We start from the raw sequence: 26,658 nt of genomic DNA on the forward strand, positions 1-26,658 counted from the left end.
GTGCCACTGCAAAATCCTTGAGGAGGGCAAGCCCCGCTCAGCAACATCCAAGCCATCCGTGTGCTATCCACCACATTCCCGTGCTGAATCCAAACCCAGCTCTTTGCCGCTCCCTGGGAAGAAAATGGATCCTATCCCCTTGAAAACCAGTACATCACCATTCTTCACCCAGCACACCCTGTCTCTGTTTGTCTCACAGCTGGACACCTGCTCCAGATGTATTCTGCGAGGAACAGGATCAAAACTGCACTTAAAACCCTGAAATAGAACCTGCTTTGCCTTCCCATCATCCATGAGACCAGGCCAGTGCCGCGTCCCCGCCCCAGCCCCCTGTCCTCAGCCCCGGCTAGCTCTCCTGCAGGGTGAGTAGGGCAAGTGGAAGCACCCTCCGCTGTACCCGGCTGAGCTTTGGAGAGTGCTTTGTGGGTCCTGAGGTCACTGCTGATTCCAACGGTGAGGAAATGAGGAGAGGCACTTGTTGGGGGCAAAAATCCCATGTTTATTGAGGTCCTGTGGATCCAACAGCACCGGAGGGGGCCAGCCAACAAATGCAACTCGGAGGTGCTGGCAACAAGTTACATAGGGAGAGGGAGGGGGGCCGATCAGCCAGTGGGGAACAGACAGGAGTGACTCTTGTGGGGATTGACATCTGGGGGATCCAGTGAGGGGGAGACAGGGCAGGGGTCCCAGGACGTCATCCAATCTCTCGGTGCCCTGGATGGAAGTTTCTAGAGGTAGGGGAAGGGACACCGAGTGACAGCCAAGGCACTTGGGAGGGGGCAGGGAACTGGCTTGGCATTTTCTATGGAAACAGACACTTGGGGAAAGACGGGAAAACTCAGGGAGAAACCAATACAGTATGGGGGTACACTGGAACAAACCATGACAGAATAAAGATGTAATGAAACATATAAAACTGCAACTCCACATCTCCCTCTTTTTTTTTTGTTTAAAAGGAAAGGGAAGATAGAAGTAAAAATAACTTTTATAATACTAAAGCTAATGACAAATACAACAAAGGCTAACAAAAGTAAAAGTCCAGTTTGAACCAGGGATTGGATCCAACCGGAGTTCCCATCCTCGAAAAGAGACCCCAGCCAGTCTGATGATTCTTTCTTGAGATGTGTTATCATATTTTGCATTTTGTCTATGGTGGCACGGTTGTTCTCTGCCTTAGAACTTAGATTCATAGAGCATTTGGCCAAGGTAGTCCACACATTAGCCTGAGGCTGAGGAATAATCCATGCCTGCTGGGGTCTTACGTTGATCGTGATGGTGAGAAGGATGAGACTCAGTGTAGGTGACATCCTGGGTTGGATCTAAACTGGAACAAAATCTGAAAACTAACTTGAAGATACACGAAAAATCAGGGTAGGGGAGGTCCAGCTCAAAGGGGAACAAAGAACCAAGGGAACTGGAAAGGGAAGAGGTAGACCCAAAAAGGGAAGATTTTTTCCGCCTTCTGAAGGCAGCATGTCCCACCTGAGGACTCTCCGGTTTGGCTTGGACTTTGGGGACATATGGCCTGACAAATTTGGAGGGGATCCATCTCAGGCCTGAGGGCGTGGATACACAAGCATATCCCCGTCCCCAGGTGACTAAATCATAGGGTCCCTCCTGCCGCCAGGTCTCAGGATCTTTAATGAGGACCGGCGGCTTTTCCCTGACCTTGCCCTGCTCATAGTTGTTAAAGTGCCGAGTGATTGGCGGATTTAAACATTCAAAAGAGCAGTTAAGAAAGTTAACGGTAAAGAGGGCCCGCGCTAATTGAACCTGGGGGGACTCTACCTTAATTACCGGCTGTTGTTTTAACATCCGTTTAAGACTCTGGTGAGTCCTCTCCACCACGGCCTGGCCTGATGGGGAATAGGCGATGCCAGTCTTGTGTTCTATTCCCCATTGCTGTAGGAAGCTGGCAAACTCCTTGGAGGTGTAACCTGGGGCATTATCTGTTTTGATTAATTTGGGGACGCCCAGCATAGAGAAAGCCTGTATCAGATGTTTCTCGATATCTGAGGCTTTCTCCCCTGTGTGGGCAGAGGCGAAAACTGCCCCAGAGAAGGTGTCAACGGAGACATGGACGTACTTCATCCTCCCAAAGGAATGGATGTGAGTAATGTCCATCTGCCACACCTCACAGGACTTCAGACCCCTAGGGTTGGCCCCTGCGCTCACCAATGGTAGGGGGAGCGACTTACAGGACGGGCATGTGGCCACAATGGCCCGAGCCTGGTCCTGGGTAAGGTGGAACTGTCTTACCAGCCCTGGCGCATTTTGATGGTAGAGCTGGTGGCTTCTTTTAGTCTGTTGGAATTTATCAAGGAGTGGTGCCATTTGCACGGGGGCGGCAGCGAGGGAATCGGCACGCCTATTGCCCTCGGCCAAGAACCCCGGCAGGTCAGTGTGTGACCTGATATGCATCACATAGAACAGTTGCTCCCGGTGGGAGACCAACTTAATTAATTTTGAGAGCAACCTATTCAAGGCATCGCTGGAAACACCTTGCAGGATTGCATCCTGCGCTCTAGACACTACAGCTGCTACGTAAGCCGAATCGGTGACCAAATTAAAGGGTTCAGAGAACCGCTCAAAAGCTCTAATGACGGCAGCCAACTCAGCTACCTGAGGGGAGCCTTCCACCTCAACAACATCTGCCTCCCACTGCTGAGTTTGAGGATCTTTCCAAGTCACCACAGACTTGTGGAACCCTCCGGATGTGTCAGTAAAAACTGTTAGGGCTTTCAAGGGTTTCTTGCTCTGAATTCGCTTTGTTGATAGTGTGAATTGAATCTCTGAATTAAAAATTTTGTGGGCCGGTCTCAAAACTGAAATTTTGCCTGTGTAGCTATCTAGAGCAAATTGTAATGATTCATTTTCCTGTAACAGGTGTTCCAACATAGTCTTTGTGAATTGGCCTGATTCTAATTTAATGGGAACGTGAATGCATTCAAAGTCACATCCCGCCAACTCCCGAATCCGTGCTCTAGCCTTGCAGATTAGATCTGCCACCAGCTCTTGTGGTCGTGTCATTCTCTTGGACCGGTGGTGACTTAGGAAAACCCACTCCATTGATGGAGAGTGGGTCCCTTCGGTCCTGGTTACCCTTCCCTAGGGTGTCTGTCCACTGAAGGATAACACCATGGAGGTGTGGCAGTCTGCCCAATACGATGAATTTGAAGGGCAGACCCGGATCGTACCGGTGGGCCTGCCTGGCAGATATTTCTCCTGAACCCTCTCTAATGCAGCCTTGGCCTCTGGGGTGAGTTCCCTAGGAGAACTAGGCTCTTCCCCCCCTTTCAATAAATCAAAAAGGGGGGCTAGGTCTTTGTTGGTGATACCTAACCAGGGTCTCACCCAGTTCAAGGATCCACACAGCTGCTGAACATCAGCTAGGGTACGAATGTTATTTTTGATTGCTAATTTTTGCGGAACAATGGTCCGCTTGTTTATTTCCAAACCAAGGTACCTCCAAGGTGGCATCCATTGCATTTTATCTGATCGCAGCTCGAACCCCACAGCAACCAACGCATCAGTTGTCAGGTTAAGCGTGTATGTAAGTAAATCACTGTTGGGGGCACAAATGAGTATGTCATCCATGTAATGTATTATCACGCCCTCGGTGGCTGCACGCACAGGGGACAGGAATGAAGAAACGTACCACTGGCAGATAATAGGGCTGTTTTTCATGCCTTGTGGTAGACATCTCCAGTGATATCTCTCCACTGGGGCTTCTCGGTTGGTGGAAGGAACCGAGAAGGCAAAACGTGGTGCGTCTCCAGGATCTAGAGGAATCTGGAAAAAACAGTTTTTTATATCAATGACTGCCAATTCCCAATTTTCAGGTAACATCGTGGGGGACGGCATCCCTGGCTGGAGAGGACCCATGTCTTTTAATGACTTTATTTATTTCACGAAGGTTGTGGAGGAGGTGCCACTCATCTTTGCCAGGTTTCTTGAGAACAAAGACGGGGGAATTCCAGGGAGATGTTGTTTCCTGGATGTTCCCCTGAGCGAGCTGCTCATCCACAAGCTCCCGGAGCGCTTTTAATTTTTGTTTGTTGAGCGGCCACTGCTCTACCCAGATTGGTGTATCTGTAAGCCAATCCAACTTCTGAGTAGGACGCTCCTCAGTGGCCGCTACCCGAAAAACCTGGGGGGTCGGTATGTCAATTGTGACCCCCCATTGGGCCATTAGGTCCCTCCCCCACAAGGGTTCCGTATAGTCCAATACAAACGAACGCAAATAAGCTGATTGTCCATTTGGCCCCTCAAATTTTACGATGCTCTTTGATCGTTTGGCCAATTGAGAACCCCCTACACCCTGAATCTGTCCTGCCACATCCTGCAATTCCCATCGTGATGGCCAGTCCTGCGAGGGGATGACTGTCACGTCTGCCCCTGTGTCGAGAAGTCCATTGAGATATTTGTGCTCCCTGTCTTTCCACGTGTAGCACGAAATTTTAGGTCTTTCCTTCCCCAGTATCTGGGCCTGACATGCCTGGTAGATTTTGTCGGGTGTCTGCTTCCATATGTCTTTGGGGAAAACTGGAGGCCCAGATACAGGAATGGCTTGGGCGATGATTTGGCCCTTGGGGAGGAAGACTGGCGGGTGAGCACAGTGCAGCCACAAGACAAGTGTTTAGGATGTGCAGATGTCAGACTTGGTGCAATGGTGATGTCCAGTGGCATGAACTTTGTGTCCCCAAGAACGATACACTTACTGTGGAGGTTCCTCCAGGTTCCGGGGTCCTTGGTGTCAACAGTAATAAAGTGCCAATCTGTATCCTTCAGATGTAAAGGTTCAGTAAGGGCCAACCTATAGGGAGAGAAATTGGATTGAGTATTAAGAATGGACCTGGGGTGGTCGGGATCCTGGCCAAGCCAGGCTTTTGAAATGAAATTCACATCCTCCCCCATACAGGCTGGTTTGTCAGCCGTAGTCAAATCCGATAGGGTGTAGTTTCTAGTGGTGATGTTTTTGTCCCTCTCCTCCTCAGATGTTGATCGTCCCACCATACTTATTTCTGTGCGCAGGGAGAGACTGCGCTGGTCTATTAGTTTTTTTGGTTCCCCCCTGGATTGGGCGCACCTCGCCCTTGCTGCTGCTGTCAGAATTTTAAAAAGTCGTCCCTCAATGGGCATTGTGGAGCCCAATGGCCTCTTTTATTACAAAGATTGCAGGGTCTATCTGAATTAAATCCTCTTGCAGGTGACCTTGGAAAGCAGCATTTGGGAGCAGGAGTAGTTGATGGGGTGATGGCTTCAGCGATGGAGACTCTCCTGGATGGTGCTCGGGGAGTCCCCTGCGAGTCTCTGAGTGGGATGGTCACCTTGCGGGAGCAGATGTCCAGCATGCTTTGTAATGTAGGCTCCGGATCGAGAGGGAGACTCAAGATGGCTTGCCTGCATGCCTCGTTGGCATTTTGCCTGGCAACCTCGGTGATGATGCCTCTCCTGAGGCCCTCGTCCGGAACCTGTGCCTCAATGGCTCGGCATAGACGATCCACAAAACTCACAAATGACTCTAATGGCTCCTGCTTTATAGATAAATAGTTAATAGTTGGGCCGGCAGGCCTTAGTTTAAAAAAGGCCTTCTCCGCTGCCTTCGCAGTGACTACTAAAGCCTCCCTGGGAATTTTTTCAGCCTGCTTTGGCCCAAATTCCCAATCCCCAGCCCCGCACAGATGGTCAATTGATAACATTCCCCCATCCACATCCGTAGAGGTTTCTGCATTGGCCCAGAGGTCTGGCAAAAACTCCCTCACTTCCCGCCTCCATGCGGACTCCCAGACTAAAAACTCAGCCCGAGTTATTAAACATGAAAAGAGAGTTCGCATGTCTGCGGGAACATACTCTGCAGAGGCAAGTGTTGCCTTTAACATCCCTCTAAAAAACTCACTTTCACGGCCGAATTCCTTCTGGGCCTTGCAGAGGTCTTTGATGACTTGTTGTGGAATGGGGGACCACTGTGCGAGGGGCCTGCCCCCCTGCCGTGGGGTGAAGGTGACAGGGGCAGCAGAGAAGGCAGGCAGGGAATGGGGCAGGCCAGAGTTCCCACGCTCCCGCCCCCCGCCGCCCTCACGTGAACCCAAAGCGTGGGAACCAAGGGAGGAGGAGGAGGCAGAGTCAGGGCCAGGGGGAGCGGCTGATGGAAAGCTCCCCCCCGAGGCAGTGCTAGGGGACGAGATGTTAAATAATTCAACAGGGGAGGTGACTGAGGTGGGTGGAGGAGAGAAGTGGGAGGGAAAATCTGGGGAGTGGAAGGGGTTGGCTGTTGATCGGGAAGGGGTTTCAGGAAGAGGCTGGAAAGGGATTGTGGGAAGAAGGAGCACATGTGGAGGGAAAAGCCATGCGGTCCCTGCCATCTTGTGTCCTTTGAGAAGAGGGGAAACCATTTTGTGGACTGTGGGATAAGGGGTTAGGAACAGAATCAGGGAGACTAAAGCTTACAGAATGTCTATGGGATGGGACTGTACATTGCAGGGAAACAGTGGAACTGGGAGAGTCCAGAGCAGTTCCAGCACTGTCCTGGTAAGGGTTCTGAGGATTCTCAGAGGGGCCAGAATCTGCCTGTGGACATAGCCAGGATGCCTATCTAAGAATCCCTGGTTTTTGGAAAGAGGGAGAGGAGAGAGGGGTAGGATTTTTAGAACTGGGGTTTGGTTTGTCAGCCCATGGCTGTGGCAGAGCTTCATAATTGTTTTTAATAATATCCCTAATATGCAGTGCCAAATAAGTAAATTTGGACAAGGAAGGATCCCCCTGCTTGAGGATTTCCCTTCCAACCTGGTCCCAGAAGGGGACTTGGTATAATATGGTTGCAGAAGTATCTGGGAAGCTCTGTGACACCCACCGGACAAACCTTTTAACATCTGATTTTTTAAACTTTTTATCCCGCCCAACTAGGATGCCCACAACCTGGGAATACAGTCTCCTCTGTGGCAGGGTCAGCTTTGCACCCATGCTGACAGATTTTAAGGTGTGCCACAAAGTCTACAGCCAGGAGAATTACAACGAAAAAGAAAAGACCACCCTGAACAACTTAGACCACCTGCCCTTCAAGCTCCCCACACCCCGGGAAAGGGAGCTATAACAAAAGAATGTGGGGTCTTTCCCTACACTCAGGGAGCAAGAAAACCCCCCCCAAAGAGGGAATCCCTCCCCCCAACCCTGGAGAGGAAAGAAAAACCCTTAAAAAAAGCAGGAGTCTAAGCCCCAAGGACCCCCTCACTCACCAGCAAAAAGGGTCCAGCCACGTCCAGGCAGAAATGAAAAATCCAGGCTGCAGACACGCCCAAGGGGGCACCGACTCCAGTGGTGCCAGCCGGAGCTGCTGGCCCCATCCCCGGGAGCGCCACTCACTAAAACGTGGGTCTGCTCCCACCGGGGAAATTTGACAGACGAAAGGATAAATCCATGGGTCTCCTGGACTCCGAGGGTCCTCTTCAGTGGGGTCAGGATCTCTTCTGGCCCCCCGGCAGGCGCCAAATTACCACGTTCCCGCCCCAGCCCCCGTCCTCAGCCCCGGCTAGCTCTCCTGCGGGGCGAGTAGGGCGAGTGGAAGCACCCTCCGTGTACCCGGCGGGGCTTTGGAGAGTGCTTTGTGGGTCCTGAGGTCACTTTTGATTCCAACGGTGAGGAAATGAGGAGAGGCACTAGTTGGGGGCAAAAATCTTATGTTTATTGATGTCCTGTGGATCCAACAGCACCGGAGGGGGCCAGCCAACAAGAGCAACTCGGGGGTGCTGGCAACAGGTTACATAGGGAGAGGGAGGGGGGCCGACCAGCCAGTGGGGAACAGACAGGAGTGACTCTTGTGGGGATTGACATCTGGGGGATCCAGTGAGGGGGAGACAGGGCAGGGGTCCCAGGACCTCATCCAATCACTCGGTGCCCTGGATGGAAGTTTCTAGAGGTACGGGAAGGGACACCGAGTGACAGCCAAGGCACTTGGGAGGGGGCAGGGAACTGGCTTGGCATTTTCTAGGGAAACAGACACTTGGGGAAAGATGGGAAAACTCAGGGAGAAACCAATACAGTATGGGGGTACACTGGAACAAACCATGACAGAATAAAAATGTAATAAAACATATAAAACTGCAACTCCACAGGCCAAGATATCCCTGCTGTTTCTGTGCTGCTGGAACTCCGGTGTGAGCTCCAGTGGAGGAATCTGTGACCTGTGGACGAGCCCAGAAAGGAGCAGGACACCCGCAGGCATCCGCGGCTGGGAATAAGCCCATGGCAGAGCAGGAATCTCTCAGAGTACCTGTGGCCATGGTTGTTTCCATGGCCAAGAAGGGATTGTGGCCCAGGGATAAACCTGAAGCCTCTGTGGCTGTGGATTAGGCCATGCTCAGCAGGTAGCCCTCGAAACATCAGTGCCTGTGCCTGGGGTCGTGCTGGAGCACCTGAGAGCCATGACCATGGAAGAACCCCTGGCAGAGCAGTTACAGCCTTGGGGGTGCTGCAGCCGTGGTTCAGGCCAAATCCATTTCTTTAGTGGGGATGGAAAACTTCATTGCCTATAGTTAGTATCAAATCATGTTTGTAAAAATTGAAGGTTCTAAATTCTTAGATTCAGGACAAATAAAATACTGCTAATTTTCCTTCAGCTATTTCTTTTCTTGTTACACTTGTGTGACATCAGAGAGATGTCAGCATGACATCACAGAGAGGTCTGTGTAACATCACAGGAGCTTGTGTGACATCACAGATGTCATTGTGACATCACAGAGGTGTCTGTGTGACATCACAAAAAGCTGTGTGATGTCACAGAGATGTCAGTGTGACATCACAGAGAGCTGTGTGACACCACAGATGCCCATGTGTTACCACAGAGAGCTGTGCAAGGTGTCAGTGTGACATCATAGAGATGTCATTGTGATGTCAGAGGAGGTTGTGTGACATCACAGAGAGCTGTGTGACATCACCCATGGAAAACCTCTGCCACAAATGGCATTCCTGAGATCAGGGCTCCACCTTTGCAGCGAAAGGGTGCTTGAGATGGAATGGGATTGCTTGGTTCCAGTTTTGCTCTGACAGTGGCAATGACAGCAGGAGAATGCGCTGTTGCCTCGCAGAGGCAGCCACACTATTTTCTGCTTTTAATGAGCAGTCGAAGGTTCTGATAATGTGTGAACCTGGAGCTGCACTGCCTCAGCTGGTTCTCTTCAATAATGCAGAGTCTTCACTCAAGGTTCAAGTGATGTGCAGTTGAAGATAAACTGTCATAGTGTATTTTTTCTACTTTCTTTTATACATGACAAAAAAAAATCTAAATGTGCATGTCAAATCTAAAGCTTGCTTTCTTTTTAGATGATTGATGCAGATCTTCTTTGTGGCTACTGCACAGGTATTGAAACTGGCTTTTTGAAATTATGCTATCCAAACCCGTTTCAATATATTTTCCCTTAAAATTATTTTTAAAAAATTTGCATTCCAAGGTAATGTCAAATACATATTTTATCATCTTGCCATAGTATAAATCGAAACAACAAAAAAAAATCTAATAAGTATTGGTTACAACAGCTACCTCTCTATAAAGTAGTTGTCCTGGTTTGTAAGATAAGCTTGTATTCTATTTGCCATCTGTTGGAGGTTGGGCAGGTTTATTATCTCTTGCAAGAACGATGGTTTGCTCCGAAGAGGTAATCGTTTGTTAATGGGCCATTGACTGGCTCCCTGCAGGCCCGGTAACGTAACACCATCCCAATTTGAGATGCTCCACCCAGAGGGGGAAGCCAAGCACTCTTTTATGGTATAAAGTGGTACCTTTTTGGGAGACAGAGCAGCTCTCTCTTTGTGGGATTCCGAGAGAAGCAGCTCCTTCGGCAAGATTCCCAGACAAGTGCCTAGCCCTGCCTCCCATTTCATAGGAAGAAAGAAAAAGAGTTCAGCAGGGCTCAACCTGAAATGATATTTTGTCACTTCTGGCTCTCCTCAGAGTTCTGCTAAGAGAGGAACGTCTCTGTCCCTGAAACCAAATAACCCCTGGAATGCACACATGGACCTGTGTGTCACTTCAAGAGACACCAAGAAGCCCTGCCACTTTGCAAGAGCAGCTGTTGTTCCACTGCTGCATTTCTTGGCTGGGCAAAGCCCCTCCTACCCGCACTACGGCCTGAGCTGGAAGATATAAAGAACCAGCCGGGAGGGCAGGCATGGAAAGCTTGACAAAGGCTAAAGGCAGCACTCTGATTCCCCCCTTGCCCAGGACATTTCTTTAGCTGAAGTTGCTGAAAAGAACCAGCCCCTTGACACACCACAATGGGTTTGCTGTTTTATTTTTCGGCTTCTCAGTCCTGCGTGGGACTCGCTAAGTTGGTGCTGCAGAGGCTCCGGCAAGGAATCAAAAGCGCCGGCCCCGCACCCAAGGGTGGCATGAGATCTCCTCCAGCTCCGGCCTGTCCGCAGGGTGCTTGGCCAAACACCATCGGATCAGGTGCTGGAGCTCTGGGGAGAGAAGGCAGAAAGCGCCGGTCACCGGCAGAGTCTCCTGCCCAGCTGCCCCCGTCACCTGTGGGGCCCGGGCCATGTTGTGCCGGGCTCTGGGCCGTGCCGGGCTCCCGACCGGCTCTGCCCCACGCGGGAGAGCGGCACGGCGGGACACGGCCGCCTCCTCCGGCCGCCCGTGCCGCGCTGACCCCGTTGGCACGGGCCCCTCCTGCGGCCGGCCCTGGAGAGCAGATCCACGTCCCGCGGAGCTGGTGAGGGCCGCGCCGAGCTGAGCGCCGCCAGCTGCCAAAGCCCGCTGGCTTGAGGCCGGACACCCACCTGGAGAGAGCTGCTGCCGGAAGACGAGCTTGCCCAGCACGATGTCAGGCTCATCCTGGAAGGGGAGGCTCCCGCAGACCATGACGTACAGCAGCACGCCCAGGGACCAGATGGTGGCCGCGTGGCCGTGGTAGCAGCCGAGCCAGATCCACTCGGGCGGGCTGTACACGCGCGTTCCTAGGGGAGACAGGCGGCGCTGGCCGGGTGCAGGCTGCTGCCTTCCAGAGCCTGGCGCCAGCCTCCTGGCCGAGGCAGGGGCTGCAGCCGTGGCCACAGCTTCCCCCCGAGGCCACCCCGCGTCCCCCAGCCAGCTGGCCAAAGGCACAAAACCATTCCGCAAGGCCAAGAAGGCCAGTGGAGCAGCCCAGGCCCTCGTGGGCCTGCTGAGCCCAGGGGCCGGGAGCCGCTTTTGCCCCCCCTCTGTCGGCAGGGCCGGCAGCCGGCTCCTGGGGCTCGGCATCCGCCCCGTTCCTAAAGGCGGCCGGCTGAAGGACGCAGCCCGCAGCCCAGGAGGGAACGGGGCCGTGCGGTGCCTGGCACCGGGAGCAGGGCCCAGGCCATGGGCTCACCGGCAAAGCCCGTGAAGGCCCGCTCCTGGAGGAAGGTGCCGCAGCCGAAGTCAATGAGTTTCAGGTGGCCGCTCTCCGGGTTCACCAGGAGGTTCTCTGGCTTGATGTCCCGGTGCAGGACGCCGCAGGCGGTGCAGTGCCGCACGGCCTCCAGCACCTGGCAGAAAAGCCAGCGCGCCTGCTCCTCGCACAGGCAGCCCTGCTCCTGCAGGAACTGCAGGAGATCCTGCGATGCCTCCGGACGCTCCAGCACTAGCACAAAGCTGTCCGGCAGCTCAAACCAATCGAGGAGCTGGATGATATTCTGGCAGCCAGAGCCCACCTTCTCCATGAGCACCACCTCCAAGGGCACGCGGGTGCCGTCGGGCTGTGAGCAGGAGAAAGTCAGTGCCTGCAGCAGCCTGCTGCTGCTGCTGCTGCTGCTGCAGCAGCCCTGGGGCTGCGCTGCGCCCTGCCCGGGATGCCCCAGTGCCCCCTGGCGCAGCCTCCCAGGCGCTTGCGCTTCCTCCCGCCCGGGGGATGCTCGGGGGTGCCGCTGCCCGGCCCCAGCTCCGCTCTCCGGTGTGCCCAGGCCCGCGGGGCTGCGGCTCCGCACGCTGAGCCCGCCCCGGGATTCTCCCTGCCCGCCACGCCCCGCTCTGTCCCGCTGGCCCCGTTCACTCACCAGCTCGTCCCACTGCAGGACGCTCTCCCGGGCCACGCGTTTGATGGCCACCTGCGAGCCACGGAGAGAGGAGGGCTGAGCTCCAGCCCTGCCGCTCCCCGCCGCTGCCCCTCCTGCCCCGCCCGGCCGTGGCGGCCACTCACCGGGCTCCCGTCCGAGAGGCGGATGCCCGAGTAGACGGTGCTGAAGCCGCCGCTGCCCAGCTGCGGGCCCCACAGGTACAGCTCCTGCCGCTGCCTCTGTTGCCCTGCGGCCGAGAGAAGCCATCAGCCTTGCGCCCAGAACCCCCCGCAAGTGCCCGCGAGTGAAGCGGGCCGGGCCCCCGCGGCCGCCGCGCTCTCACCTGCTTCCTGCTGCGCGCCGGGCAGCGGCCACCGCCCTGCAGCCGCCGGGCTGGCGAGCGGCAGAGCCGGGCCGGGGCAGCGCGCACAGGCGGCTGCGGCAGCCCCGGGGCAGCGGGGCAGGGCGGCACCGTCGCTGTCCCCGGCGGCGTGGGCTGGGCTCTGCTCCTGACGACGGCCGGGGCTGCAGCCCGAGCCTTGGCACAGGGGGATCCCAGGAGCGGCTGCAAGGCAGACAGGGCTTTTTCAAGCCGTGCCGTCGGAGGCACTGGAAACAGCCGGCGACGAGGCTGCTCGCAGGGGCCCTGGCCTGGCCTGGCCGCGCCCCTCCAGAGCCCCGGGGGAGCCGCAGGCAGCTCCTCGGGAGATCTCACCTGCTACTAGAAAGGCCTTGGCTGCACTCGAGGGCTGTCTTGGGGCAGCTTCCTGCAGATGGAGGAACCTCCGTGCTGTCTGGAGGCTCGTCTCCACCACCAGGCTGGGGCTGTTGCTGGCGGGCAGAACCAGAAGAGCGTCCTGGCTGTCCTGGCTGCTGTGGGATGCCCACTGCTGGCTGCAGGACGCTTGCTGCCCCGCCAGCTGCTCCTGAGCAGGCTCCCCAGCACCGGTCTGGGCTCCCAGTTGGACTTCTGGGCTTTCCCTTGCCACATCAAGGGTCAGGATGGCACCTGTGTTGTTGAAGTCCCAGAGTCCAAGGGAGCTGGGAGACCTGTCCACGGGCTCTGCTCCTTCTGCAGGCTGACAGGTCTCACTGAGCCTCTGCAAGGGATGGAGGCTGTCAGAGATAGCAGAGGCTCCTGGCAGGATGCAGGGTCTCAGACAGCCTGAGCTTCCTGCATGGATGGTGATGTCTCTCCCCTGCTGTGCCATCCTTGCAGGCCTTGAGGCTCTCCCAGGGATGGAGAATCTTGCTGGGAGCAGCCTCTGGATGGGATGGAGGCTTCTGGAGGAGCTGGCTAAGCCACAGCAGGGCAGGTGGCCTTGGTTCTGCAGCTCCTCCAGTTCTTTCCACAACGCCTGCCACATCCCAGAATAGAGCGGCTCACGTGTCCCGTTGCCATCCCCGAGGTGCAGCATCAGTTCCTGCAGCTCCCGGGCCTCTGCCAGGCAGGGGCCGCAGCTGCAGGGGCTGCCCAGGGGGCTGGCGGGAGCACGTGGCCGCTTGCCAGGAGTCGCCCGAGGCCTGGGGAACCTGGGAGCCGCAGGGGCTCCTCGCTTCCTCCGTGAGCCTCTGGGCTGGACCCTGGGGCGCTTCCTCCACTTCCCTCTCCGTGTCCGCCGGCCCCGCGGTTGCCGGTGGCCAAAGGCCCACCAGACAGCCACGGCGGCCAGCAGCAGGAGAAGCACGGTCAGCAGGACGTCACCGTCACCCATGGCTCCGGCACATCCCGTCGCAACTGCACTGGCAGCTGCGGGCGCTGGCCCGTCTCACACTGCGACAGCGCGGTGATGTCACAGCGATGTCACAGTGCTGCGGCCAGCACAGCCCTGGGACATCACAGCCCTGCCTCACGCCAGCGCTCTGCCCCTTTGTGCAGTCACAGCCCTGCCTCGGCCCCGCCCTCCGCAGTGCCCCAGGAGGGATGAGGGGGCTCCCTAGGGGCACTTGCCAGCTCTCTGGAGCAGAGCGGGTGGAAGATTCTTCTTTACGTAGGACACAGGGATGAGGAGGGGAATGTTGATGGTCTCACCTCCTTGCTGGCAGAGCACGGGACATGGATTGTCCAATGTGCCACTGCAAAGTCCTTGAGGAGGGCAAGCCCCGCTCAGCAACATCCAAGCCATCCGTGTGCTATCTACCACATTCCCGTGCTGAATCCAAACCCAGCTCTTTGCCGCTCCCTGGGAAGAAAATGGATCCTATCCCCTTGAAAACCAGTACATCACCATTCTTCACCCAGCACACCCTGTCTCTGTTTGTCTCACAGCTGGACACCTCCTCCAGATGTATTCTGCGAGGAACAGGATCAAAACTGCACTTAAAACCCTGAAATAGAACCTGCTTTGCCTTCCCATCATCCATGAGACCAGGCCAGGACATCGCTGCTGTTTCTGTGCTGCTGGAACTCCAGTGGTGTGAGCTCCAGTTGAGGGATCTGTGACCTGTGGATGAGCCCAGAAAGGAGCAGGACACCCGCAGGCATCCGCGGCTGGGAATAAGCCCATGGCAGAGCAGGAATCTCTCAGAGTACCTGTGGCCAAGGTTGTTTCCATGGCCAAGAAGGGATTGTGGCCCAGGGATAAACCTGAAGCCTCTGTGGCTGTGGATTAGGCCATGCTCAGCAGGAAGCCCTCGAAACATCAGTGCCTGTGCCTGGGGTCGTGCTGGAGCACCTGAGAGCCATGACCATGGAAGAACCCCTGGCAGAGCAGTTACAGCCTTGGGGGTGCTGCAGCCGTGGTTCAGGCCAAATCCTTTTCTTTACTGGGGATGGAAAACTTCATTGCCTATAGTTAGTATCAAATCATGTTTGTAAAAATTGAAGGTTCTAAATTCTTAGATTCAGGACAAATAAAATACTGCTAATTTTCCTTCAGCTATTTCTTTTCTTGTTACACTTGTGTGACATCAGAGAGATGTCAGCATGACATCACAGAGAGGTCTGTGTAACATCACAGGAGCTTGTGTGACATCACAGATGTCATTGTGACATCACAGAGGTGTCTGTGTGACATCACAAAAAGCTGTGTGATGTCACAGAGATGTCAGTGTGACATCACAGAGAGCTGTGTGACACCACAGATGCCCATGTGTTACCACAGAGAGCTGTGCAAGGTGTCAGTGTGACATCATAGAGATGTCATTGTGATGTCAGAGGAGGTTGTGTGACATCACAGAGAGCTGTGTGGCATCACAGATATTAGTGTAACATCACAAGGATGTCCATGTGACATCACAGAGAGATTTGTGACATCACAGAGGTGTCAGTGTGGCATGACAGAGAGCTGTGTGACATCACCCATGGAAAACCTCTGCCACAAATGGCATTCCTGAGATCAGGGCTCCACCTTTGCAGCGTAAGGGTGCTTGTGATGGAATGGGATTGCTTGGTTCCAGTTTTGCTCTGACAGTGGCAATGACAGCAGGAGAATGCGCTGTTGCCTCGCAGAGGCAGCCACACTATTTTCTGCTTTTAATGAGCAGTCGAAGGTTCTGATAATGTGTGAACCTGGAGCTGCACTGCCTCAGCTGGTTCTCTTCAATAATGCAGAGTCTTCACTCAAGGTTCAAGTGATGTGTAGTTGAAGATAAACTGTCATAGTGTATTTTTTCTCCTTTCTTTTATACATGACAAAAAAAATCTAAATGTGCATGTCAAATCTAAAGCTTGCTTTCTTTTTAGATGATTGATGCAGATCTTCTTTGTGGCTACTGCACAGGTATTGAAACTGGCTTTTTGAAATTATGCTATCCAAACCAGTTTCAATATATTTTCCCTTAAAATTATTTTTAAAAAATTTGCATTCCAAGGTAATGTCAAATACATATTTTATCATCTTGCCATAGTATAAATCGAAACAACAAAAAAAATCTAATAAGTATTGGTTACAACAGCTACCTCTCTATAAAGTAGTTGTCCTGGTTTGTAAGATAAGCTTGTATTCTATTTGCCATCTGTTGGAGGTTGGGCAGGTTTATTATCTCTTGCAAGAACGATGGTTTGCTCCGAAGAGGTAATCGTTTGTTAATGGGCCATTGACTGGCTCACTGCAGGCACGGTAATGTAACACCATCTCACTGGGAGATGCTCCACCCAGAGGGGGAAGCCAAGCACTCTTTTATGGTATAAAGTGGTACCTTTTTGGGAGACAGAGCAGCTCTCTCTTTGCGGGATTCCGAGAGAAGCAGCTCCTTCGGCAAGATTCCCAGAGAAGTGCCTAGCCCTGCCTCCCATTTCATAGGAAGAAAGAAAAAGAGTTCAGCAGGGCTCAACCTGAAATGATATTTTGTAGCTTCTGGCTCTCCTCAGAGTTCTGCTAAGAGAGGAACGTCTCTGTCCCTGAAACCAAATAACCCCTGGAATGCACACATGGACCTGTGTGTCACTTCAAGAGACACCAAGAAGCCCTGCCACTTTGCAAGAGCAGCTGTTGTTCCACTGCCGCATTTCTTGGCTAGGCAAAGCCCCTCCTACCCGCAATACGGCCTGAGCTTGAAGATATAAAGAACCAGCCGGGAGGGCAGGCATGGAAAGCTTGACAAAGGCTGAAGGCAGCACTCTGATTCCCCCCTTGCCCAAGACGTTTCTTTAGCTGAAGTTGCTGAGAAGAACCAGCCCCTTGACACACCGCAATGGGTTTGCTGTTTTATTTTTCGGGTTCTCAGTCCTGCGTGGGACTCGCTAAGTTGGTGCTGCAGAGGCTCCGGCAAGGCATGAAAAGCACCGGCCCCGCACCCAAGGGTGGCATGAGATCTCCTCCAGCTCCGGCCTGTCCGCAGGGTGCTTGGCCAAACACCATCGGATCAGGTGCTGGAGCTCTAGGGAGAGAAGGCAGAAAGCGCCGGTCACCGGCAGAGTCTCCTGCCCAGCTGCCCCCGTCGCCCGCGGGGCCCGGGCCATGTTGTGCCGGGCTCTGGGCCGTGCCGGGCTCCCGACCGGCTCTGCCCCACGCGGGAGAGCGGCACGGCGGGACACGGCCGCCTCCTCCGGCCGCCCGTGCCGCGCTGACCCCGTCGGCACGGGCCCCTCCTGCGGCCGGCCCTGGAGGGCAGATCCACGTCCCGCGGAGCTGGTGAGGGCCGCGCCGAGCTGCGCGCCACCAGCTGCCAAAGCCCGCCGGCTTGAGGCCGGACACCCACCTGGAGAGAGCTGCTGCCGGAAGACGAGCTTGCCCAGCACGATGTCAGGCTCATCCTGGAAGGGGAGGCTCCCGCAGACCATGACGTACAGCAGCACGCCCAGGGACCAGATGGTGGCTGCGTGGCCGTGGTAGCAGCCGAGCCAGATCCACTCGGGCGGGCTGTACATGCGCGTTCCTAGGGGAGACAGGCGGTGCTGGCCGGGCGCAGGCTGCTGCCTTCCAGAGCCTGGCGCCGGCCTCCTGGCCGAGGCAGGGGCTGCAGCCGTGGCCACAGCTTCCCCCCGAGGCCACCCCGCGTCCCCCAGCCAGCTGGCCAAAGGCACGAAACCATTCCGCAAGGCCAAGAAGGCCAGCGGAGCAGCCCAGGCCCTCGTGGGCCCGCTGAGCCCAGGGGCCGGGAGCCGCTTTTGCCCCCCCTCTGTCGGCAGGGCCGGCAGCCGGCTCCTGGGGCTCGGCATCCGCCCCGTGCCTAAAGGCGGCCGGCTGAAGGACGCAGCCCGCAGCCCAGGAGGGAACGGGGCCGTGCGGTGCCTGGCACCGGGAGCAGGGCCCAGGCCATGGGCTCACCGGCAAAGCCCGTGAAGGCCCGCTCCTGGAGGAAGGTGCCGCAGCCGAAGTCAATGAGCTTCAGGTGGCCGCTCTCCGGGTTCACCAGGAGGTTCTCTGGCTTGATGTCCCGGTGCAGGACGCCGCAGGCGGTGCAGTGCCGCACGGCCTCCAGCACCTGGCAGAAAAGCCAGCGCGCCTGCTCCTCGCACAGGCAGCCCTGCTCCTGCAGGAACTGCAGGAGATCCTGCGATGCCTCCGGACGCTCCAGCACTAGCACAAAGCTGTCCGGCAGCTCAAACCAATCGAGGAGCTGGATGATATTCTGGCAGCCAGAGCCCACCTTCTCCATGAGCACCACCTCCAAGGGCACGCGGGTGCCGTCGGGCTGTGAGCAGGAGAAAGTCAGTGCCTGCAGCAGCCTGCTGCTGCTGCTGCTGCTGCTGCAGCAGCCCTGGGGCTGCGCTGCGCCCTGCCCGGGATGCCCCAGTGCCCCCTGGCGCAGCCTCCCAGGCGCTTGCGCTTCCTCCCGCCCGGGGGATGCTCGGGGGTGCCGCTGCCCGGCCCCAGCTCCGCTCTCCGGTGTGCCCAGGCCCGCGGGGCTGCGGCTCCGCACGCTGAGCCCGCCCCGGGATTCTCCCTGCCCGCCACGCCCCGCTCTGTCCCGCTGGCCCCGTTCACTCACCAGCTCGTCCCACTGCAGGACGCTCTCCCGGGCCACGCGTTTGATGGCCACCTGCGAGCCACGGAGAGAGGAGGGCTGAGCTCCAGCCCTGCCGCTCCCCGCCGCTGCCCCTCCTGCCCCGCCCGGCCGTGGCGGCCACTCACCGGGCTCCCGTCCGAGAGGCGGATGCCCGAGTAGACGGTGCTGAAGCCGCCGCTGCCCAGCTGCGGGCCCCACAGGTACAGCTCCTGCCGCTGCCTCTGTTGCCCTGCGGCCGAGAGAAGCCATCAGCCTTGCGCCCAGAACCCCCCGCAAGTGCCCGCGAGTGAAGCGGGCCGGGCCCCCGCGGCCGCCGCGCTCTCACCTGCTTCCTGCTGCGCGCCGGGCAGCGGCCACCGCCCTGCAGCCGCCGGGCTGGCGAGCGGCAGAGCCGGGCCGGGGCAGCGCGCACAGGCGGCTGCGGCAGCCCCGGGGCAGCGGGGCAGGGCGGCACCGTCGCTGTCCCCGGCGGCGTGGGCTGGGCTCTGCTCCTGACGACGGCCGGGGCTGCAGCCCGAGCCTTGGCACAGGGGGATGCCAGGAGCGGCTGCAAGGCAGACAGGGCTTTTTCAAGCCGTGCCATCGGAGGCACTGGAAACAGCCGGCGACGAGGCTGCTCGCAGGGGCCCTGGCCTGGCCTGGCCGCGCCCCTCCAGAGCGCCGGGGGAGCCGCAGGCAGCTCCTCGGGAGATCTCACCTGCTACTAGAAAGGCCTTGGCGGCACTCGAGGGCTGTCTTGGGGCAGCTTCCTGCAGATGGAGGAACCTCCGTGCTGTCTGGAGGCTCGTCTCCACCACCAGGCTGGGGCTGTTGCTGGCGGGCAGAACCAGAAGAGCGTCCTGGCTGTCCTGGCTGCTGTGGGATGCCCACTGCTGGCTCCAGGACGCTTGCTGCCCCACCAGCTGCTCCTGAGCAGGCTCCCCTGCATCGGGCTGGGCTCCCAGTTGGACTTCTGGGCTTTCCCTTGCCACGTCAAGGGTCAGGATGGCACCTGTGTTGTTGAAGTCCCAGAGTCCAAGGGAGCTGGGAGACCTGTCCACGGGCTCTGCTCTTTCCGCAGGCTGACAGGTCTCACTGAGCCTCTGCAAGGGATGGAGGCTGTCAGACATAGAGGAGGCTCCTGGCAGGATGCAGGGTCTCTGAGAGCCTGAGCTTCCTGCATGGATGGTGATGTCTCTCCCCTGCTGTGCCATCCTTGCAGGCCTTGAGGCTCTCCCAGGGATGGAGAATCTTGCTGGGAGCAGCCTCTGGATGGGATGGAGGCTTCTGGAGGAGCTGGCTAAGCCACAGCAGGGCAGGTGGCCTTGGTTCTGCAGCTCCTCCAGTTCTTTCCACAACGCCTGCCACATCCCAGAATAGAGCGGCTCACGTGTCCCGTTGCCATCCCCGAGGTGCAGCATCAGTTCCTGCAGCTCCCGGGCCTCTGCCAGGCAGGGGCCGCAGCTGCAGGGGCTGCCCAGGGGGCTGGCGGGAGCACGTGGCCGCTTGCCAGGAGTCGCCCGAGGCCTGGGGAACCTGGGAGCCGCAGGGGCTCCTCGCTTCCTCCGTGAGCCTCTGGGCTGGACCCTGGGGCGCTTCCTCCACTTCCCTCTCCGTGTCCGCCGGCCCCGCGGTTGCCGGTGGCCAAAGGCCCACCAGACAGCCACGGCGGCCAGCAGCAGGAGAAGCACGGTCAGCAGGACGTCACCGTCACCCATGGCTCCGGCACGTCCCGTCGCGACTGCACTGGCAGCTGCGGGCGCTGGCCCGTCTCACACAGCGACAGTGCGGTGATGTCACAGCGATGTCACAGTGCTGCGGCCAGCACAGCCCTGGGACATCACAGCCCTGCCTCACGCCAGCGCTCTGCCCCTTTGTGCAGTCACAGCCCTGCCTCGGCCCCGCCCTCCGCAGTGCCCCAGGAGGGATGAGGGGGCTCCCTAGGGGCACTTGCCAGCTCTCTGGAGCAGAGCGGGTGGAAGATTCTTCTTTACGTAGGACACAGGGATGAGGAGGGGAATGTTGATGGTCTCACCTCCTTGCTGGCAGAGCACGGGACATGGATTGTCCAATGTGCCACTGCAAAGTCCTTGAGGAGGGCAAGCCCCGCTCAGCAACATCCAAGCCATCCGTGTGCTATCCACCACATTCCCGTGCTGAATCCAAACCCAGCTCTTTGCCGCTCCCTGGGAAGAAAATGGATCCTATCCCCTTGAAAACCAGTACATCACCATTCTTCACCCAGCACACCCTGTCTCTGTTTGTCTCACAGCTGGACACCTGCTCCAGATGTATTCTGCGAGGAACAGGATCAAAACTGTACTTAAAACCCTGAAATAGAACCTGCTTTGCCTTCCCATCATCCATGAGACCAGGCCAGGACATCGCCGCTGTTTCTATGCTGCTGGAACTCCAGTGGTGTGAGCTCCAGTTGAGGGATCTGTGACCTGTGGACGAGCCCAGAAAGGAGCAGGACACCCGCAGGCATCCGTGGCTGGGAATAAGCCCATGGCAGAGCAGGAATCTCTCAGAGTACCTGTGGCCATGGTTGTTTCCATGGCCAAGAAGGGATTGTGGCCCAGGGATAAACCTGAAGCCTCTGTGGCTGTGGATTAGGCCATGCTCAGCAGGTAGCCCTCGAAACATCAGTGCCTGTGCCTGGGGTCGTGCTGGAGCACCTGAGAGCCATGACCATGGAAGAACCCCTGGCAGAGCAGTTACAGCCTTGAGGGTGCTGCAGCCGTGGTTCAGGCCAAATCCATTTCTTTAGTGGGGATGGAAAACTTCATTGCCTATAGTTAGTATCAAATCATGTTTGTAAAAATTGAAGGTTCTAAATTCTTAGATTCAGGACAAATAAAATACTGCTAATTTTCCTTCAGCTATTTCTTTTCATGTTACACTTGTGTGACATCAGAGAGATGTCAGCGTGACATCACAGAGAGATCTGTGTAACATCACAGGAGGTTGTGTGACATCACAGATGGCATTGTGACATCACAGAGGTGTCTGTGTGACATCACAAAAAGCTGTGTGCTGTCACAGAGATGTCATTGTGACATCACAGAGAGCTGTGTGACACCACAGATGCCCATGTGTTACCACAGAGAGCTGTGCAACGTCACAAAGGTGTCAGTGTGACATCATAGAGATGTCATTGTGATGTCAGAGGAGGTTGTGTGACATCACAGAGAGCTGTGTGGCATCACAGATATTAGTGTAACATCACAAGGATGTCCATGTGACATCACAGAGAGATTTGTGACATCACAGAGGTGTCAGTGTGGCATGACAGAGAGCTGTGTGACATCACCCATGGAAAACCTCTGCCACAAATGGCATTCCTGAGATCAGGGCTCCACCTTTGCAGCGTAAGGGTGCTTGTAATGGAATGGGATGGCTTGGTTCCGGTTTTGCTCTGACAGTGGCAATGACAGCAGGAGAATGCGCTGTTGCCTCGCAGAGGCAGCCACACGATTTTCTGCTTTTAATGAGCAGTCGAAGGTTCTGATAATGTGTGAACCTGGAGCTGCACTGCCTCAGCTGGTTCTCTTCAATAATGCAGAGTCTTCACTCAAGGTTCAAGTGATGTGCAGTTGAAGATAAACTGTCATAGTGTATTTTTTCTCCTTTCTTTTATACATGACAAAAAAAATCTAAATGTGCATGTCAAATCTAAAGCTTGCTTTCTTTTTAGATGATTGATGCAGATCTTCTTTGTGGCTTCTGCACAGGTATTGAAACTGGCTTTTTGAAATTATGCTATCCAAACCAGTTTCAATATATTTTCCCTTAAAATTATTTTTAAAAAATTTGCATTCCAAGGTAATGTCAAATACATATTTTATCATCTTGCCATAGTATAAATCGAAACAACAAAAAAAATCTAATAAGTATTGGTTACAACCGCTACCTCTCTATAAAGTAGTTGTCCTGGTTTGTAAGATAAGCTTGTATTCTATTTGCCATCTGTTGGAGGTTGGGCAGGTTTATTATCTCTTGCAAGAACGATGGTTTGCTCCGAAGAGGTAATCGTTTGTTAATGGGCCATTGACTGGCTCACTGCAGGCCCGGTAACGTAACACCATCCCAATTTGAGATGCTCCACCCAGAGGGGGAAGCCAAGCACTCTTTTATGGTATAAAGTGGTACCTTTTTGGGAGACAGAGCAGCTCTCTCTTTGCGGGATTCCGAGAGAAGCAGCTCCTTCGGCAAGATTCCCAGAGAAGTGCCTAGCCCTGCCTCCCATTTCATAGGAAGAAAGAAAAAGAGTTCAGCAGGGCTCAACCTGAAATGATATTTTGTAGCTTCTGGCTCTCCTCAGAGTTCTGCTAAGAGAGGAACGTCTCTGTCCCTGAAACCAAATAACCCCTGGAATGCACACATGGACCTGTGTGTCACTTCAAGAGACACCAAGAAGCCCTGCCACTTTGCAAGAGCAGCTGTTGTTCCACTGCCGCATTTCTTGGCTGGGCAAAGCCCCTCTCACCCGCACTACGGCCTGAGCTGGAAGATATAAAGAACCAGCCGGGAGGGCAGGCATGGAAAGCTTGACAAAGGCTGAAGGCAGCACTCTGATTCCCCCCTTGCCCAAGACGTTTCTTTAGCTGAAGTTGCTGAAAAGAACCAGCCCCTTGACACACCGCAATGGGTTTGCTGTTTTATTTTTCGGGTTCTCAGTCCTGCGTGGGACTCGCTAAATTGGTGCTGCAGAGGCTCCGGCAAGGCATGAAAAGCGCCGGCCCCGCACCCAAGGGTGGCATGAGATCTCCTCCAGCTCCGGCCTGTCCGCAGGGTGCTTGGCCAAACACCATCGGATCAGGTGCTGGAGCTCTGGGGAGAGAAGGCAGAAAGCGCCGGTCACCGGCAGAGTCTCCTGCCCAGCTGCCCCCGTCGCCCGCGGGGCCCGGGCCATGTTGTGCCGGGCTCTGGGCCGTGCCGGGCTCCCGACCGGCTCTGCCCCACGCGGGAGAGCGGCACGGCGGGACACGGCCGCCTCCTCCGGCCGCCCGTGCCGCGCTGACCCCGTCGGCACGGGCCCCTCCTGCGGCCGGCCCTGGAGGGCAGATCCACGTCCCGCGGAGCTGGTGAGGGCCGCGCCGAGCTGCGCGCCGCCAGCTGCCAAAGCCCGCCGGCTTGAGGCCGGACACCCACCTGGAGAGAGCTGCTGCCGGAAGACGAGCTTGCCCAGCACGATGTCAGGCTCATCCTGGAAGGGGAGGCTCCCGCAGACCATGACGTACAGCAGCACGCCCAGGGACCAGATGGTGGCCGCGTGGCCGTGGTAGCAGCCGAGCCAGATCCACTCGGGCGGGCTGTACACGCGCGTTCCTAGGGGAGACAGGCGGCGCTGGCCGGGCGCAGGCTGCTGCCTTCCAGAGCCTGGCGCCGGCCTCCGGCCCGAGGCAGGGGCTGCAGCCGTGGCCACAACTTCCCCCCGAGGCCACCCCGCGTCCCCCAGCCAGCTGGCCAAAGGCACGAAACCATTCCGCAAGGCCAAGAAGGCCAGCGGAGCAGCCCAGGCCCTCGTGGGCCCGCTGAGCCCAGGGGCCGGGAGCCGCTTTTGCCCCCCCTCTGTCGGCAGGGCCGGCAGCCAGCTCCTGGGGCTCGGCATCCGCCCCGTTCCTAAAGGCGGCCGGCTGAAGGACGCAGCCCGCAGCCCAGGAGGGAACGGGGCCGTGCGGTGCCTGGCACCGGGAGCAGGGCCCAGGCCATGGGCTCACCGGCAAAGCCCGTGAAGGCCTGCTCCTGGAGGAAGGTGCCGCAGCCGAAGTCAATGAGCTTCAGGTGGCCGCTCTCCGGGTTCACCAGGAGGTTCTCTGGCTTGATGTCCCGGTGCAGGACGCCGCAGGCGGTGCAGTGCCGCACGGCCTCCAGCACCTGGCAGAAAAGCCAGCGCGCCTGCTCCTCGCACAGGCAGCCCTGCTCCTGCAGGAACTGCAGGAGATCCTGCGATGCCTCCGGACGCTCCAGCACTAGCACAAAGCTGTCCGGCAGCTCAAACCAATCGAGGAGCTGGATGATATTCTGGCAGCCAGAGCCCACCTTCTCCATGAGCACCACCTCCAAGGGCACGCGGGTGCCGTCGGGCTGTGAGCAGGAGAAAGTCAGTGCCTGCAGCAGCCTGCTGCTGCTGCTGCTGCTGCTGCAGCAGCCCTGGGGCTGCGCTGCGCCCTGCCCGGGATGCCCCAGTGCCCCCTGGCGCAGCCTCCCAGGCGCTTGCGCTTCCTCCCGCCCGGGGGATGCTCGGGGGTGCCGCTGCCCGGCCCCAGCTCCGCTCTCCGGTGTGCCCAGGCCCGCGGGGCTGCGGCTCCGCACGCTGAGCCCGCCCCGGGATTCTCCCTGCCCGCCACGCCCCGCTCTGTCCCGCTGGCCCCGTTCACTCACCAGCTCGTCCCACTGCAGGACGCTCTCCCGGGCCACGCGTTTGATGGCCACCTGCGAGCCACGGAGAGAGGAGGGCTGAGCTCCAGCCCTGCCGCTCCCCGCCGCTGCCCCTCCTGCCCCGCCCGGCCGTGGCGGCCACTCACCGGGCTCCCGTCCGAGAGGCGGATGCCCGAGTAGACGGTGCTGAAGCCGCCGCTGCCCAGCTGCGGGCCCCACAGGTACAGCTCCTGCCGCTGCCTCTGTTGCCCTGCGGCCGAGAGAAGCCATCAGCCTTGCGCCCAGAACGCCCCGCAAGTGCCCGCGAGTGAAGCGGGCCGGGCCCCCGCGGCCGCCGCGCTCTCACCTGCTTCCTGCTGCGCGCCGGGCAGCGGCCACCGCCCTGCAGCCGCCGGGCTGGCGAGCGGCAGAGCCGGGCCGGGGCAGCGCGCACAGGCGGCTGCGGCAGCCCCGGGGCAGCGGGGCAGGGCGGCACCGTCGCTGTCCCCGGCGGCGTGGGCTGGGCTCTGCTCCTGACGACGGCCGGGGCTGCAGCCCGAGCCTTGGCACAGGGGGATCCCAGGAGCGGCTGCAAGGCAGACAGGGCTTTTTCAAGCCGTGCCATCGGAGGCACTGGAAACAGCCGGCGACGAGGCTGCTCGCAGGGGCCCTGGCCTGGCCTGGCCGCGCCCCTCCAGAGCGCCGGGGGAGCCGCAGGCAGCTCCTCGGGAGATCTCACCTGCTACTAGAAAGGCCTTGGAGGCACTCGAGGGCTGTCTTGGGGCAGCTTCCTGCAGATGGAGGAACCTCCGTGCTGTCTGGAGGCTCGTCTCCACCACCAGGCTGGGGCTGTTGCTGGCGGGCAGAACCAGAAGAGCGTCCTGGCTGTCCTGGCTGCTGTGGGATGCCCACTGCTGGCTCCAGGACGCTTGCTGCCCCACCAGCTGCTCCTGAGCAGGCTCCCCTGCATCGGGCTGGGCTCCCAGTTGGACTTCTGGGCTTTCCCTTGCCACGTCAAGGGTCAGGATGGCACCTGTGTTGTTGAAGTCCCAGAGTCCAAGGGAGCTGGGAGACCTGTCCACGGGCTCTGCTCTTTCCGCAGGCTGACAGGTCTCACTGAGCCTCTGCAAGGGATGGAGGCTGTCAGACATAGAGGAGGCTCCTGGCAGGATGCAGGGTCTCTGAGAGCCTGAGCTTCCTGCATGGATGGTGATGTCTCTCCCCTGCTGTGCCATCCTTGCAGGCCTTGAGGCTCTCCCAGGGATGGAGAATCTTGCTGGGAGCAGCCTCTGGATGGGATGGAGGCTTCTGGAGGAGCTGGCTAAGCCACAGCAGGGCAGGTGGCCTTGGTTCTGCAGCTCCTCCAGTTCTTTCCACAACGCCTGCCACATCCCAGAATAGAGCGGCTCACGTGTCCCGTTGCCATCCCCGAGGTGCAGCATCAGTTCCTGCAGCTCCCGGGCCTCTGCCAGGCAGGGGCCGCAGCTGCAGGGGCTGCCCAGGGGGCTGGCGGGAGCACGTGGCCGCTTGCCAGGAGTCGCCCGAGGCCTGGGGAACCTGGGAGCCGCAGGGGCTCCTCGCTTCCTCCGTGAGCCTCTGGGCTGGACCCTGGGGCGCTTCCTCCACTTCCCTCTCCGTGTCCGCCGGCCCCGCGGTTGCCGGTGGCCAAAGGCCCACCAGACAGCCACGGCGGCCAGCAGCAGGAGAAGCACGGTCAGCAGGACGTCACCGTCACCCATGGCTCCGGCACGTCCCGTCGCGACTGCACTGGCAGCTGCGGGCGCTGGCCCGTCTCACACAGCGACAGCGCGGTGATGTCACAGCGATGTCACAGTGCTGCGGCCAGCACAGCCCTGGGACATCACAGCCCTGCCTCACGCCAGCGCTCTGCCCCTTTGTGCAGTCACAGCCCTG

General features: G+C 57.8%; 3 protein-coding genes and 1 pseudogene across 3 annotated transcripts; all 4 read right to left on the minus strand.

Annotated features, from left to right (window-relative positions):
* Positions 1–3,749: 3,749 nt before the first annotated feature.
* LOC146767661 (uncharacterized) lies at positions 3,750–5,016 on the minus strand (annotated as a pseudogene).
* Positions 5,017–10,351: 5,335 nt separating this feature from the next.
* LOC146767662 (serine/threonine-protein kinase pim-3-like) lies at positions 10,352–12,131 on the minus strand. Its single transcript, XM_085579493.1, has 2 exons — positions 11,346–12,131; positions 10,352–10,953 (listed from the first exon to the last, which is right to left on the minus strand). Exons 1-2 carry the CDS (start codon positions 11,674–11,676, stop codon positions 10,352–10,354), a joined length of 933 nt encoding a protein of 310 aa, XP_085435619.1. The 5' UTR covers positions 11,677–12,131.
* A 5,491-nt stretch (positions 12,132–17,622) lies between these two features.
* LOC146767663 (uncharacterized) lies at positions 17,623–20,927 on the minus strand. The gene is made up of 5 exons (XM_085579494.1): positions 20,918–20,927; positions 20,608–20,828; positions 19,302–19,484; positions 19,100–19,215; positions 17,623–18,631 (listed from the first exon to the last, which is right to left on the minus strand). Exons 1-5 carry the CDS (start codon positions 20,925–20,927, stop codon positions 17,623–17,625), a joined length of 1,539 nt encoding a protein of 512 aa, XP_085435620.1.
* Positions 20,928–23,077: 2,150 nt separating this feature from the next.
* LOC146767664 (serine/threonine-protein kinase pim-1-like) lies at positions 23,078–26,483 on the minus strand. Its single transcript, XM_085579495.1, has 7 exons — positions 26,422–26,483; positions 25,484–25,599; positions 24,912–25,015; positions 24,769–24,819; positions 24,105–24,471; positions 23,536–23,712; positions 23,078–23,214 (listed from the first exon to the last, which is right to left on the minus strand). The coding sequence occupies exons 1-7, from the start codon at positions 26,481–26,483 to the stop codon at positions 23,078–23,080; spliced, it is 1,014 nt and encodes a 337-aa protein (XP_085435621.1).
* Between the last annotated feature and the right edge of the window lie 175 nt (positions 26,484–26,658).

Source organism: Lonchura striata, chromosome 4 (genome assembly GCF_050655825.1).
Source record: "Lonchura striata isolate lonStrDom1 chromosome 4, ASM5065582v1, whole genome shotgun sequence".
In the NCBI taxonomy this organism is placed as follows: domain Eukaryota; kingdom Metazoa; phylum Chordata; class Aves; order Passeriformes; family Estrildidae; genus Lonchura; species Lonchura striata.